General features: G+C 36.7%; 1 protein-coding gene across 1 annotated transcript in view; it reads right to left on the reverse strand.

Moving 5' to 3' along the window:
• Positions 1-4,041: 4,041 nt before the first annotated feature.
• Positions 4,042-14,873, reverse strand: part of IMMP2L (IMP2 inner mitochondrial membrane peptidase-like (S. cerevisiae)) — a 472,429-nt gene continuing 461,597 nt past the window's right edge. The window contains exon 5 of the mRNA XM_009880868.1: positions 4,042-4,328. Coding sequence (XP_009879170.1) covers positions 4,209-4,328 — 120 coding nt within the window. The 3' untranslated portion in view covers positions 4,042-4,208. The remainder of the gene's footprint in view (positions 4,329-14,873) is intronic.

The raw sequence follows: 14,873 nt of genomic DNA on the forward strand, positions 1-14,873 counted from the left end.
CTCTCTAAAGACTCCAGTTGTCCCTCATATGTTTGTCTGAATGTGGTGCCTAAATTCATACTGTAGATGAATGAAGCAGAAATATTGTTTTCTGTGTTCTGTTTGTACTGCTGTTTACAATGTGTGGCATTTTTCTTATTCACAACAGCATATTGTTGCTCATGCTAAGCTACAATCCACTTCAACCTCCAAATTTTCTTTTAACTTAATCCAGCATGCGCATGGGTAATTATTCCACCAGACTCTCTGCTCATCATTATTGAATTAAGTTCACTGCAGTCTAATACCATTCTTCAAAATGGTCTTTACAAGACAACAGTCTTTACAACCATTGTAACATCTTCAAACTTAATAGGCATATTCTCTATTCCATCATTCCATCAAGTATATCCTATGGCCAAGTATAAATTCATAAATATTTATAAATATATGTATGCAAATATAGATGAATAAATATTTCTTGAGGCATATCACGGTTGAATATTTGGGACATTTAAACTTTCATAGTTTTTATAAGGTTGTGTGATAAAAAGCTGTTCTCCACACAGATGAAGGAGCCCAGAGGAGCAATGGCAGCTGGGGGAAGCCAAATAATACCATCACTTAGCTCTTCTGTAGCTATTATAGGAGTCTGCAGATTGTGAAGGTCTCATCCTCACAGCCATGAAGGAGCACAGAAGAGTAACGACAGGGGGCATGAGCTCCTGCACCAACCCCACAGGGGATAGCCAATGCCAGAAGTCAGTGGGGAGGCTCTCTGGGTAGCTCCCCAGACTGGTGACACTGCCCAGGGTTATGGGGTGTGCTGTAAGTTGCGGGGAAGAGCATTTCAGTACTGCACAAGACTTGTTGTGGGATGTCTAGGGGAGCAAAGTCGGGGAAACAAGGGTGGTTTAGGGAAAATCAAATGCAGAAAAATAGAGAGAGTCAAGGCTATGAAAGGAGCCAATTGCACATAAACAGGTGCTGGTCTATCAATGCCTGACCCTGATCAGTGCAGTCTGTCTCATCTTCAATTAAACTCCATTTCTAGCAATTTTCCTGGCTGCAGAGCTCCCTGGGCTGTGTGCATGCGTGGGGAGGGTCTAAGTGCCAGTGGTTAGGGTGGTTGAGGGGTGGGAGGCCCTTGTGTCTGTGGTGCCAGTATGGGGTGCAATGAGGGTGCGCCGTCAGTGAATGACAGTTGCTAGCACCAAGCCAGACCAGCTGGCCAGCAGGGCACACGGTCTGGAGGGTGGTTTGAGGGTCTCCCCAGAGGTGAGACCACAGATGGCTTTGGCTAACAGAGGCACCATGGGGTCCCAGCCAGCTGCTGAGACAGCAGTTCGATTGGGAGACCCATTTGTGTGTGTACATGTGTGGATGGGGAGAGTGAAGATCCGGGCCCAGCTACTGGATGGACCTGGATGGACTGGGTGTCTAAGCCCAGTTACTGGAGGGATCCACCGGAGGGTGTCTCAGAGCTTGTTTGTTCAGGTGCCAGCAAATAGGGAGACTAGGATTCTGTATACTGGGCAAAATGGGTGTCTATGTTGGCGACATCCACACTGTATATCATAGAATCATCAAATAGTTTGGCTTGGAAGGGACTTTTAAAGGTCATCTAGGCCAACCTCCCCTGCAATGACAAGGGACATCTTCAACTAGATCAGGTTGCTCAGAGCCCGGTCCAACCTGACCTTGAATGTTTCCAGGGATGGGGCACCTACCACCTCTCTGGGCAATCTGTTCCAGTAAGTTCATTGTAAAAAAATTTATTCCTTCTATCTAGTCCAAATCTACCCTTTTTCAGTTTAAAATCATTACCACTTGTCCTATTACAACAGGCTCTGCTAAAACATTCATTCCCACCTTTCTTATAAGCCCCCTTTAAGTACTGAAGGACCGCAATAAGGTCTCCTTGGAGCCTTCTCTTCTGCAGGCTGAATAACCCCAACTCTGTCAGCTTGTCCTCATAGGAGAGGTGTTCCAGCCCTTTGATCATTTTTGTGGTCCTGTACATATTTGTATATATTTCCCACTTTCGTATTTTCATCCTGATCAGCCAGCGAGAGGAACAGGATGAGGTCACTGGTGCCATTAGAGGTTATGTGAGTACCAAGTGGGTTCATCTATGTTGATGTTTGTGGCCAGTCACATGTATATGGATGTAACATACTGTGCGTGCACGTGTGCACCCAGGGAAAATGCATGCTTGGCCTTGCTGTTGGATGGACCTGGGGACATGGAGCTGCAGCAGCCTTGCCTCTGTTGGGCTGCAAGGTCTGGCACCCCCTAGGAGCTTGCATGCAGCCCTTGGTTCTACCTCATCTGTAATTTTATTCTCACATATCTGGATCCTCCTTCTCCATGGGAAAATAAGGTCTGCAATCCTAAGGAACTTCAAAGGATCTTTTTGGAAATGGAAATGCAGACACATTTGGCTGTATCTTTAGACAACATGAATAGAAAAACATAATCGAGATAATAACTGAGGAACAAATGCCTTTGTTTTGTTAATGACTCTCTGGCACTGGTTTTGCGAATCAAAAGAGCCAACTAAATTTTCCAGCTTGTTAATATATGTAAGAAATTCTGCCCAGTTGATATTCAAGAGAAGGAGGAGGGAGGGACTGAACTAGCGAAAAGAAGCGAAATGAAGACATGAACAACCGAAAAAATTAAAGATATCTAATCTGGGGTTTTTTTTCCACTACTTTTATGTTTGTCTCTTTCTTTATCCTTTCATGGATGTGTATTTGTATCTTTGTCACCAAAATTAATTATGACTGCAGTAAATTTCTTGAAGTCATTTCAGTTTTCTTAATTAATTTGAAGAAAAAAGATTGCAAAATACTGTTTTCAATCACCATATGCCAATCAAAATAATTGTGAATTTACTGCAATTAACACCCAGACAAACTGCATTAGTTTTAACTCAGTGGAGTTCAGAAACCTATGCAACAGCTTTTTGGAACAAGGAAAGATCATGACACACAGAGACAGTAAAGTGTTCAGAGAGTCTACAGAGCTGAAGCATTTAAGAAGGTTAGATGGTAATAGAGAGTTTTCATGGTGATTGAACCTATCATCTGATACACAGATGTGTGTCTTCAAAGATCTATAGACTTATTTTCATCTTGCCTGAAGTTCTGATAATTGCATGATTTTAGCTGACATGTTTAAAGATCTTTTGTGTGATCTGTTAAATTTTTAAAGTACTATTCTATCTGAAGTAAAATTCAATAAATATGAAAATAAGCTGGCTCATATTAATCTGCAGCTGAAATGTGTCATTTTTCGAGTTCTTTTTTCTTACAGTGTGTGCAGAAGCTTTATTTCATATTCACAGTCTATTTATAATAGGAATTATATATTTATAGTATTAATTGTATACTGTTGATAATCTAATTACATACTTTGAAAGAAATGTGGCAATCAATACTAACAATGACTTACTATACTTGAGAAATGAAAGAAACATTGCCTTCATACACTGCAATATAATTTGCATACTTTGACTGAATATCTACTTCAGCAAGACATACAAGGAATGTTTATATAAAACACTCCTGAAAGAGAAATTAAAAATAAGTAATATGTACTCAGTTTAATAATAAACACAAGCTGCATTAAAAGAAAAAAAATCTCATTAGCTTTTTGAAAAAAATTATGACATATATTATTAACTTTTCAGCTACAGAAGTACTGATTCTTCAGTATTAGGAATTATAGGACAATCCAAAGCATATTATGTGTTTGTTTCTTTTTTTCATATGCAGTCAATGATAATAATAAAGGTTCCATTTAGTTACTAAAGAAACAAGGTGAATGTAAAAGATTAAAACACTTTATTGAAGGTTTTAATAATTTCTTATCCAGGCAAGCACAGGTACAGACATAACAAGTCAAGCATTTTACTGCTCCCAGAAAAATTGAACATTCAAACCTTATACAACCAATTATTTCAAACCAAAATAATGCACAATGTGCTGCCGTTTGAGATTTAAAAAAAAAACAACCAACCAACAAACAAGAAAACAAACAAAAAACCCAAAAAACCTTTACGCTTAAAGTGGCATTTTAACATGAAGATGTCGCATGTATTTGCTGATGTACCTGATGTTAAAGCACACTTGGCAAAGCTCTTACAGGTGATGGTATAACCACTGCAACTCTTAACTCATGGTTAAGCTTCACTTCAGTGTTTTTCCATCTGAACACGCAGATCACTCTTGCTCTCTCTGGAGTGGTTTGCGCTCCGGAGGTAGCATTGGCTGTAACTTCTGCCAGCGTTGTGGAGGCCAGAGGATATGAGTAGCTCGAGCATGCAAAAGTCCAAGGGAAACCTATAACCAAAATATAAACCCGAGAGATTGTTAAATGCTGCAAATAAAATAAAATGTGGAAAATACAAAGTACGTGATGATTTGTAACAGCAACGAGAGAATATAAAGCAGAGAAGTTTGCATGCATGAGGAGTGTCTCATGCATGTAATGAGAGGAAAAGAAAAACTGCTTCAGTGACAATTTCTTTTTTTTTTTGTTAGAACATTTAGTGGAACTCAAACAGCTTGCTGAAATGCACTGCCTGTAACAAACGTGAACTAGGAATGTTTTTTCAGATTCACAAAAAAACATAAAGCAGGTGAGACATTCTCTAATCCACCAAAAGCTTTTGGTTATTAGTTATTCTGGGTACAGCAGAACAAGGTTCAAGTTCTATTATGAATAAGTTAAACACAAGCTGTATCTTGGATTTGAGCTATGTACACTAACCACACCAGGATAGTTGCCTTTTGAAACTTGCTGTGATTTCTATTTGTCATTGTCCTTCAAAATTCCATTTTTTCTCCAACCAGAAATGGAAATTACTGTGAATCATAAATATTTGCCTGAGGATGAAAATGTATTTCTGATAGAATTATTTGAAACACACATTCTTGAAGATCTATGACTACTTACAGTTCATTCATATGTTTTGTAAACATGTTTTAGCATCTTATTATTTATTATTGCTTGGTTTTACTTCAATAATTTTACTTTATTAATGTTTTACTTCAATAAATCAAAATAAAAGTCAATACTGATATTCCTTACAAATGAAACACTTCTAGGTGGCATAGTTTAGATAACTGAATTGCTTAGAAAATCTTAAGAAAATTACAAACAAGGCTTTTTTCCCAGTATGGTATGAAATGGCTAGACTAAGAATAACTGAGACTAGAACACATTTTCAGACTGAGATAATAAGACAGGCCTTCAATGTCCGTACATAACACTGAAATTAAGTAATTTGGTATGCAGTTAATCTCACTTCATTTGAAAACCTGCAGGATAGACTGCTGCATCTTAAATTATTTGTTTAGACTTCTGGAGACGATAGCAAGGTATAAGCTTCCCACCAATATAAAGTATCCAATACCAATAAAAAAGTTGCAACCGGGACAAAAATATGGTTAGAAATACTAAAATGTCTCTATATGGGAAAAGATGAAATAACTTAGACTTCTAAAGAGACAACAGGGTCAGAAGTCTATAAAATTACAAACAGGATGGATAAAGAATACATAGGCTTTATTTGCCTATTATGTCATCATTTCTCATAAGAATGAGGAAACATCAGATGACATCATCTTAAAAAAACTTTAAAGCCAACAAAAAGAAAATGATTCTTCAGAATATGCACGATTACATCATACTTGCATACATTATACAGGACACTGAAGACACCAGAAAAGAATAACAAACTGGTTCAGAAAATAATAATAAAAGCAAAGTCCATTACACATAATTGAACATAAACAAAGGAACAGTGTAGTTTCTATACTCTGCATCAGGAAACACTGAGGGAAAACTTATATACTTGTTTTGTTCTTATGCTCTAATGATCTGGTATTGGCTGTTGTCAGAGACAGGACTTAAATGGATTTTTGGTTTGAACCCGTCTACTCCTGCTTAAATTTTTATGTAAACTCTGTTCTTCAGTTCCATTACTCATCACAAAAAAAAAAAAGTTATTTCAGTAAGCAGGTAATTCTGCATTTTATGCAAATAGACACCAAATAGGCCCCTAGGAATATCTTCAGCTAATTTTCTTGATTTGATTTCATAGGATTAATGTATATTCACTAGTCTCTCTCTACTACATAATCAAATCACTGAAGCTGAAGTGGTCTATATCTAATTCCGTATTCTGTACCTTGATGAAGCAGGTGCTGAATTACTTGAATATAATTTGGTTGCTTAATAACCCACAATATCTAAAAGAATCTGAAGTAGATCCCTGAAATTGCAGTCTAAGCATCATATTTCACTTCCTTGATCGCTTGCAGGGATCGCTTGTTTCCCTGATCCATTGCAAATTTTTTCCTACATTTAAGCAAAGGACAGGCTGTAAGTGACAACTCCATTTTGGTAGAATTTAGCTACATTTTTTTTAAGTCTTGACATACTTCTGTTTAGTTTGTTGGCTATTTATGGAATTCATAATATCTTTTATCTTAATTATCCCATAAAGGGGTCTGCAAATGTAGAATTGCCACGGGGATTTGTTCCCTGAGTATACAGCATGATGGCATACACATTACAGGCTGGTGCCAAAACATAAAACCACAGCAAACCCCACCACTGCATATAAAATGTGACAGCATTAGTACAGAGAAAAATGTTAAAATACTCTTCTCAAACACAAATAACATCCCATTTTCAAAGCTCTGTGTTTTTCTTAGTGCATTGCTTGTTAGTGATGTCAGTAGGAGGTCTGCATGCAGACTGAGAATATAATAAATGAATCAAAACTTGTTTGAAGCTAAGGTTGGGAATAATTTTGCCCAGAGGATTACTTCTACTGACCATCATCTGACTTGAAACTAATAAAGAAATATCCTTCCTATAAACCTGATTTACAGAACAACATGACTAGTGTTGAAAAGGAAAAAACAGGTATTGTTGGGTGATAGAAGTCTTTGCTAAATAGCAAATAACACTGATGCTATAGGGCTTCTTTTATAATAACTTAAAGGCTCACTTCAAAAGCACCTTGATGTTTGACTTCTGCAAACAACCTCAATAACTTTGTCCATTGCCTATTATTATTCTGTAGTTACCACAGCAGCCATGAATTTCACTGAGGAAGAACAGAATTGTTTGCAGAGAATAACCTGCCCTTGTTAATGGGTTTACCCTCATCAAGGTTAGATAGGGACAAAGGGTGAACGGAGAGGCTACACTTTCTGTTGCAAAAGTGAAATGCTGAAATAATCTATTTAAAAAGAGTCTAACCAATTCGCTTACAGACATTATTTACTCTCTTTACTTAAGAAAATAAGTTTAGCCCCTTGAAACACAATCTTAACTATAAGAAAAATCAGTACTTTACAGGCACAAATTCTTTGAGGAACATACTTCATTTACTGACATGAGTAAGAGATGTCAGCAATCTAAATAGTTGATCTTATTTCTATATTATGTTCTATTTATTATTCTTGCTGTAGCAATAACAGACGCTATGTTGAATTGAATCCATATTATTCTCCCTAACCTAAGCTGTTTAGGCATTAACTCTAATTTTTTTAAAATTTTAAATATTTAATTGAACATCTGAGAAGTCATTCTGTTGACATAGCAATTTTATCTGCAAAATAAGTTTTGAATGAATAATACTGTTTTGACACTGTTACTGTGATAAAAGCATATTCCCTCAGAGTCTGCTCATTGTTAGTATGTTAGCTGTATGGAGACTGATTAGTTTTGGCACTGTATTAAGGAAAGATAAGCCTAAGCTTGATAGTGCTATCTGCAGTGGTATTTACAACTATCTATCTTGCTCATTCCATCCTAACAGGTTGGGATAAATGCACCTTTATTAGTATAGAGACTTATATTACTCTTGCTTTGCCTGGTTCCAAAATATGTCATTTTAAAATACTCATTGATTTACAGACTGTACTCCCCACCTCTTCTTGACTGTTTGCCATTTGACACCTTCACTGTCTCTTACCATGATGCCTTTTCTAATCCCAGATCACAGTGGTAAAAGTATCATTTAGACTGTGCAAGAATCCGCTATGGATGTAGCATGCAGGGGTGCACACCAAAATTTCTATGGAAATCCAAGTCTTCAGTTCTGATTTCAAGAAAAGGAAAAGTCCAGATAAGGATGCAACCCTAACAAGGCTATTCTCAACTTTCTTAGGATATGTAAATTCTACCCAGCTTGCTAAATTCAGGTACTACTGCTCCTAGTTGTGAGTTCACCTTACATTAGGTGCATTCCCCACAGACTTCTCTTTCCTTCTTTTTTCCTTGAAACTTTAGTGATTTTGCTCTAGCTTAAGCAGCCAAGACTTCAAATTCTGTAATAATATTAAAACAATAAAGTACAGCACCACTGAATATAACCTGAAAAACTGCAATGAGGAAGCAAAAACCACAAGCCTTTACAACCTTTTCTAAAGCTAGACTTCCTAACTAGTCAATTTGCTAATTAGAAGTAATAATAAGACAAAGACAAAGAGACAAAAACCAATGCAAGAATGTTTGTTCAGCTGTTATTGTAGTCCTGTAAGCTGGTATTGCCATTGCTAGTAACAAGCTGTACCACCTCTGCAAAGCCTCAAGATTAATTTCTCAGGCTTTGTCTGAACTTTCTTTGCCTGCCTGGAGTTTTGATTTAGCTTCTTTAACTGCAGCAATTTTTCTAATGATCAGGTGACTATTGCCTAATTTTTTACAGTTCTCCTTATATCCCTTATATTTGTTTATATTTGCATAATATTATGGTATAATCAAAGTTCTTACACATACAGTAAAAAGTAATTATTCTGTGTAGAATGAAATATTTATGACTTTAACATAATAATGTGGTTTACAAGACTATAGAAAAGGGATAATGAAGACTGCATGCCTATAAGCAACTTAGCAATGGTCATTAAAAAAAAACCCAAAAAACAACTGGCTGGGGAGTTGGACGAAAAGATTTTAAGGCTAACTAAGAGAAAATAAGTTCAGAAGAACACAGAACGTACTAACATATTAAAAAAAAAGTAATAAATACAGATTAAAAGTTAAGTTGTCAATCAACGAACAAAGAAGAAGGAAAAAACAAAAGTTAGAATATGTACTAAATTAGCCTCAAGCGGAACTGAGAGTGAGGAAGAAGAACCCACCAACATTACAGTCCTTCTAGAGACAAATTCAGGAGGCCAACAACTCACTAAACCACCCATTTCCCTTCTTTTTGAGGAGGAGAGGTGCTGACAACCTTAGGACCCAAAGGAGCAGCATAAACACTGAGAAAAGGGCAGATACTTGAAAGTGTTTGTGTGACATTTTTAAACTATACTTTTACTGAGACTTGTGCATTAATTTGATAATTTGGAGTGTGAATGGTAATATCACTGTAACTGGACTAACCATATTAACAGTCTAAGTAAAATACAGTTAAGAGTCACAATTTTAATGCAACTAACCGTGAATTGGTGGCTTTCTGTATTAGGTGTGTTTACCTTTTTGCTCATAACATACTTTTGACTGTAACATTAAGTTACTACTGGTCTTCTAATTGAGACTACATAGACTCTCATTAAGTGGTGCACAATACAGAAAGATTATCTTTTTTTTCCTCACTCATTATTTCTTTTCCTGTTTTCCGTAAACAAAAATAGTGATTTTGATGAAATCTTAATAAACATATTTTGGGTTCACTATTTCTTTTGCGTCCAAAAAAAACCCATTCAAAATCAGAAAAAGAAAATTAAATAGACTATTTTATTATTTTCTTACAATGTATTTGGATTGGGCGGGATTGTGTCTGAAATTTAACTTAGTTATTCCAATAAAAACATTAAATATACGTGAAATATTTACATCTTTGTGACAGAAGGTCCTGTAATAATCATATTACGAAGTATAAAATAACATAAGGAATCTGGGAATATCTCAGTCACAGAAGATAATAATAAGCAAAGGTAACAGGAAGATAATAATAAAGCACAGCAGTAATCAACATCATTGGTTCAAAACAACAATCCTCTCTGAAGGTATACTTGAGTAAGTACTTGAGTACAAATATACATCTTCTGAAGAAAAAATACTAAAAGATATCATCTAAAAAATTATCTTGTTTCATCATGTTTAAGCCTAAAAGAATCTCAATATTAATTTGTATTTTGCCTCCTGGTCTCATTAATAAATGTTCAAATTGTGCGCAAATCCTCTAAAATACCACTGGAAGAGAACAATAATAGCTACCGGACAAACTAGAAATAAGAACTAAATTACAAGTGCCACAGATTATAACCTGTGTACATGAGAAATTTCATCGAGAGCCAGAAAATCACCATTTTAAAGGCATATGTCAGCCTCTGGTTTTGAAGAGTCACTTTTGCTTTATTCTCCTAAGCTGAGTTATATTCTAGCAATATTGCACAGGCCTTCCAAATGCCATGGCCAATGATAAACATGTAAACACAAAAGATTAAAATTCTCTCAAACCAAAAAGAGATAAAACCATATGAACAATCACAGTGTTTCAAATTATGCTTTCTGTTCTTTAAAGTAATATATTCTCATGACATGTTTTTTGTTCATATGCAGTTTAGTAAATCACAGAAGCACAGAACGGTCAGGGTTGGAAGGGACCTCTGGAGATCATATAGTCCAACCCCCCCGCCAGAGCAGGGTCACCTACAGCAGGTTGCACAGGACGGCGTCCAGGCAGGTTTTGAATGTCTCCAGAGTGGGAGACTCCACAACCTCTCTGGGCAGCCTGTTCCAGTGCTCTGCCACCCTCAAAGTAAAGAAGTTCCTCCTCATGTTTAGAAGGAATTTCCTATGTTCAAGTTTGTGCCCATTACCTCTTGTCCTATCACTGGGCACCACTAAAAAAAGACTGTTCCCATCTACCTGGCACCCTCCCTTGAAGTATTTATAAGTATTGACAAGATCCCTCCTTAGTCTTCTTTTCTCTAGACTAAAAAGACCCAAATGCCTAAGCCTTTCCTTGTAAGAAAGATGCTCCAATCCCTTAATCATCTTAGTAGCCCTTTGCTGGACCCTCTCCAGCAGTTCTCTGTCCTTCTTGAATCAGGAAGCTTTATTTACAGCTTTTCACATACTCAGCACTATGGAATACCAGCTGTATTCAAAATTTTCTTCTCAAATTTTCTGTTTCATAACACAAAGTCATTGGGGATGGTGGGGAGTAATTCTGTAGCAGTAGAGGTCTAGTCAGACTATATTTTGCTGGCTGGATACTTGCTACTCCCCACAGAGTTTCTGAAAGGTGCCCATACATTAGGTGAAAAATCCTCTAATATGGAGAAATCTTGGGTGATTTATGGATGGCACCATTCGAGCAGACATATACCTTTAATGAATTTTTCCAGAACTGGTAGTTCATAGCTCTGCTACCTCTATCCTACCTGTAGTTTGACTATACTGAAATTCTGGAAGACTGGGAATGCCAAATTTGTGTGGAAGTTGAAAAGTGTGTGTAAAGGGACCAGGCTAATGAGAGAGGAGAGAAAAAAGTTCTAGAATATTTCAGCCCCGAAAATCTCAAAGAAAAGCTCAGGATAGAAACACTTAGACAACTATGTAGTGCTTCAGATATAATACTAACAAAAATATATAGCGTGGGATAGCTATCTGTGTCAAATTAGATTGCTTGTCTTTAAGAAAGGTTGTTGCACTGGGTTTTGATATTAGATTGTAGGTGTAAAATGGTCTCACAGAGAATTCTCCCAGTAAATTAGTCTCTTCAAAAAATCCATACTTTAATAGAAAGTAAACATGATTGCTATTACATTTCATTTTCTGTACATGGTTGAACTTTGAAACAACTACTACCAAGTGCAGTTGCAGGAAAAAGGCTCAATAAAAATAAAATCCTGTGGATTACAGTAAAATCCCAGAGAAACCACTTCCTCTAGTAGAAATACCTGGGATAATGAACAATGGCAGAAGAAACAAATATCCTTGACCTCCTTCTTTTATGAATGTAAGAATAACACAAAGATGACAATCAATACACTATTTTGTAAATAAAACCATACCACAACAGATGTTTTTTAACTTGTATCAGCTCACTGAAAGCTGGCATAATGAGATGTTAACTAGCTCATGACTACAAAAAAAAATTGATAGATTCCTTTCAACAACATAGCAAAATACTAGTGTCTTCATAATTCCTTCCTCTCCTCCTTGAACAAAACAGATCTAATGGAGCCATACAGATCTAGTGACAAAGAAAAGAATGCAGCCCATTAATTTTGTTAGTAAGTGTTCCATTACGGTTCCATTAGTTTGATAGCTGAAGCAGCAGCTCCAGATAAAACATCCCATATGTGTTTTCTTTCACAGAGCTACTGTATAATCCATAAAGGTCCTTATTAAAGTTATCAAATTCAGAAATGTTCATTTAGATAGAAAATATATTATAAAAAAAATCTGAAAACATATAAATGACATTTTATTTTAAGAAAGCTTTAAATGGTGAAAATAGACTCGAGGGAAGCACATATACTACACATATACACACAGACATAATCACAAAAAAAGATGTAAAAGAGAGAAATATATTTCAAATGCAATGGATGATTCCCAGAATGAATAAAATTTGCATGTTAGCATAAAGTAGCTGTCTGAAATTAGTATAACAATTGTGAATGCTCCAATGCAACACGGTTTTGCAATTTAAGCTATTCATATCAGAAGAGGTGAGCACAGTCGCTGCATTGTAATAAAAACTCAGGTTATTGATTGAACTGAAAAAATGTAATGTACTAAATGTCAAAATAATTGGGCTGCATTCTCTTTTGTTCTATCATATCTACATGTCTATGTTAAACCTGAAGTTACAAAAGAGTTAAAGGAAGGAAATGGTCACTGAAAACAGAATATATTTCACATATGAAATTTTTCTACTGTTAGATGTGCAGACAGAGACTAGTTAACATTGAACTATAATTTACATTCATAAAAGTAGTCTAGATTTAAAGCAATTCAGTATAAAGTAGTGTATTGTTTATTCAATTCATGAAGAAATCCACTGTCAATGCCACTGGCTAAATTAAACACTGTAACAAGCTTGGTATAAGTATTCTATGAGCTGAATGCATTTTCTTGAAATTATCAAGGATACATTATTGAAAGGGACACTATAGCTAATTAACTTCTTCCCTCCTTCCCAGTTTCTTCTTCTGTGTTTGCTAAAGACATCTTTTTAAAATAGAGGTTAACATATACCATATAGCATTACTACTCTTCTATCTTCAGTAAGCTTGGCATTCTTAGAAACTATTCTTTGTTGCTTATGATTAACAGAACCATTTGCTAAATAGGTCTACAAAAAGATTTACAAACCAATCTATTATTTATTTTGGATTTCTAGTAATAAAAATGGTGAAAGAATTTGTTTAGTGCACAGTATGATGTGCTTTGTATGCTACATATACATAATTATCATTTAATAGTTAAAAGCTTTTTAATATTTCACTGGGTGATGCACAAAATTCCTAGACTAAATAGGATTGTCACCAAGTCATGTAACTCAACAGAAGAACAAAATCTACTAAGAGCTTTCATGAAAGAGCCCTACATTAAAAAGCAGTCATATATTTGCAATTCAGTATTTTAAGAATTGATAAATCAAGTGGCAGGAAACAATTATTAAAAAAACATTCATTATCTTCACCTAGATAGTATCCCAAATCCCTGCATATTAATTATTCAGGAATACATAAAAGACTTCAGTGTGAATTCCTGTTCAGCAACGTATTGTGTCAGTGCCAACAGAGTCAGAATAATGTCAGGCTTAGTGACATTTTTCAGCTTACTACACTGATACTGATTACGTGCATTGTCTTTCTTGACTTAGGACACTATGTAGAAATGCTGTATGCTACAAATTAAGTTGATTTCCGTCTTTGTTCTGTTGCATGTCATTCATTAATTTAGAGTTTCATTCTAAAGCCTTGGCAAACACAGCGGTGCAGTGCAATGAGCACAGGGGAAGGAGTCACAAGAGCAGCTCAGAGCGCTCACACGCTGCCCAGGGATCACACTCATACTCTCACTACGCCGCTCCTCCGCACACCCAATTCATCCCCACAGACTGGTACTGGAGCAGATGGAACCATGCCCCCTGCTCTGTCACCCCTTCTCTGTGATGCTCTGTGCTTCCAGGCAGATGGAACCATGCCCCCTACTCCGTCACCCCTTCTCTGTGATGCTCTGTGCTTCCAGGAGGGCTGGACAGAGGGATCTTACCACTGCTCTGGCCGCAGAGATTTACTGCGACGCTCTGTGCAATACAGGGGAGAGCCCTGGTGTATTCCTGCCCTGCTTCTATTGCACACTCACAGATAATGCAGGCCCTAACGATGAGTGGCTGGGACTGCAAAGCTGAGCAAACAAGCGAGGAAGATAGGTCAAATTCCACCAAATTTCCAGAAGTATGACTGTGCCAGAGATCGTATGCATGCAAGTTGGGAGAGATGACATTTCAGATTCATTCAGGATAAACAAAAGGAAAGGAAGTCCTACTGCTAGAAGGAAACAGTAGGCTTTGATTCCTAGATACACTCAAACTCTTCAAGACAAATGATGTGAAAAAACCCCACATACTAGCTACCTCTTGCATCTAATTTATATTCTTCATACGCTTTCCAAAAGCTCAGAAAAGTACCTGATCTCATAGGTCAAAAATCAGGGCTATTTATGAACTTAGAGAAGTATCGACACAGAGCAATGTCATGGAGAACATTCCATCCTGCTGCTGCCTCGTCTGCTCTGTTAGGAGTGGCTCCAGCCTGAGTGGCTCCATCAGTGAGCACTGCGATGGGACAGCACTGGGAGCAGCAGACCCCAGACGTCTGGGAAAGTTCATT

This window comes from Charadrius vociferus, unplaced genomic scaffold (genome assembly GCF_000708025.1).
Source record: "Charadrius vociferus isolate BGI_N301 unplaced genomic scaffold, ASM70802v2 scaffold52, whole genome shotgun sequence".
Lineage (NCBI taxonomy): Eukaryota > Metazoa > Chordata > Aves > Charadriiformes > Charadriidae > Charadrius > Charadrius vociferus.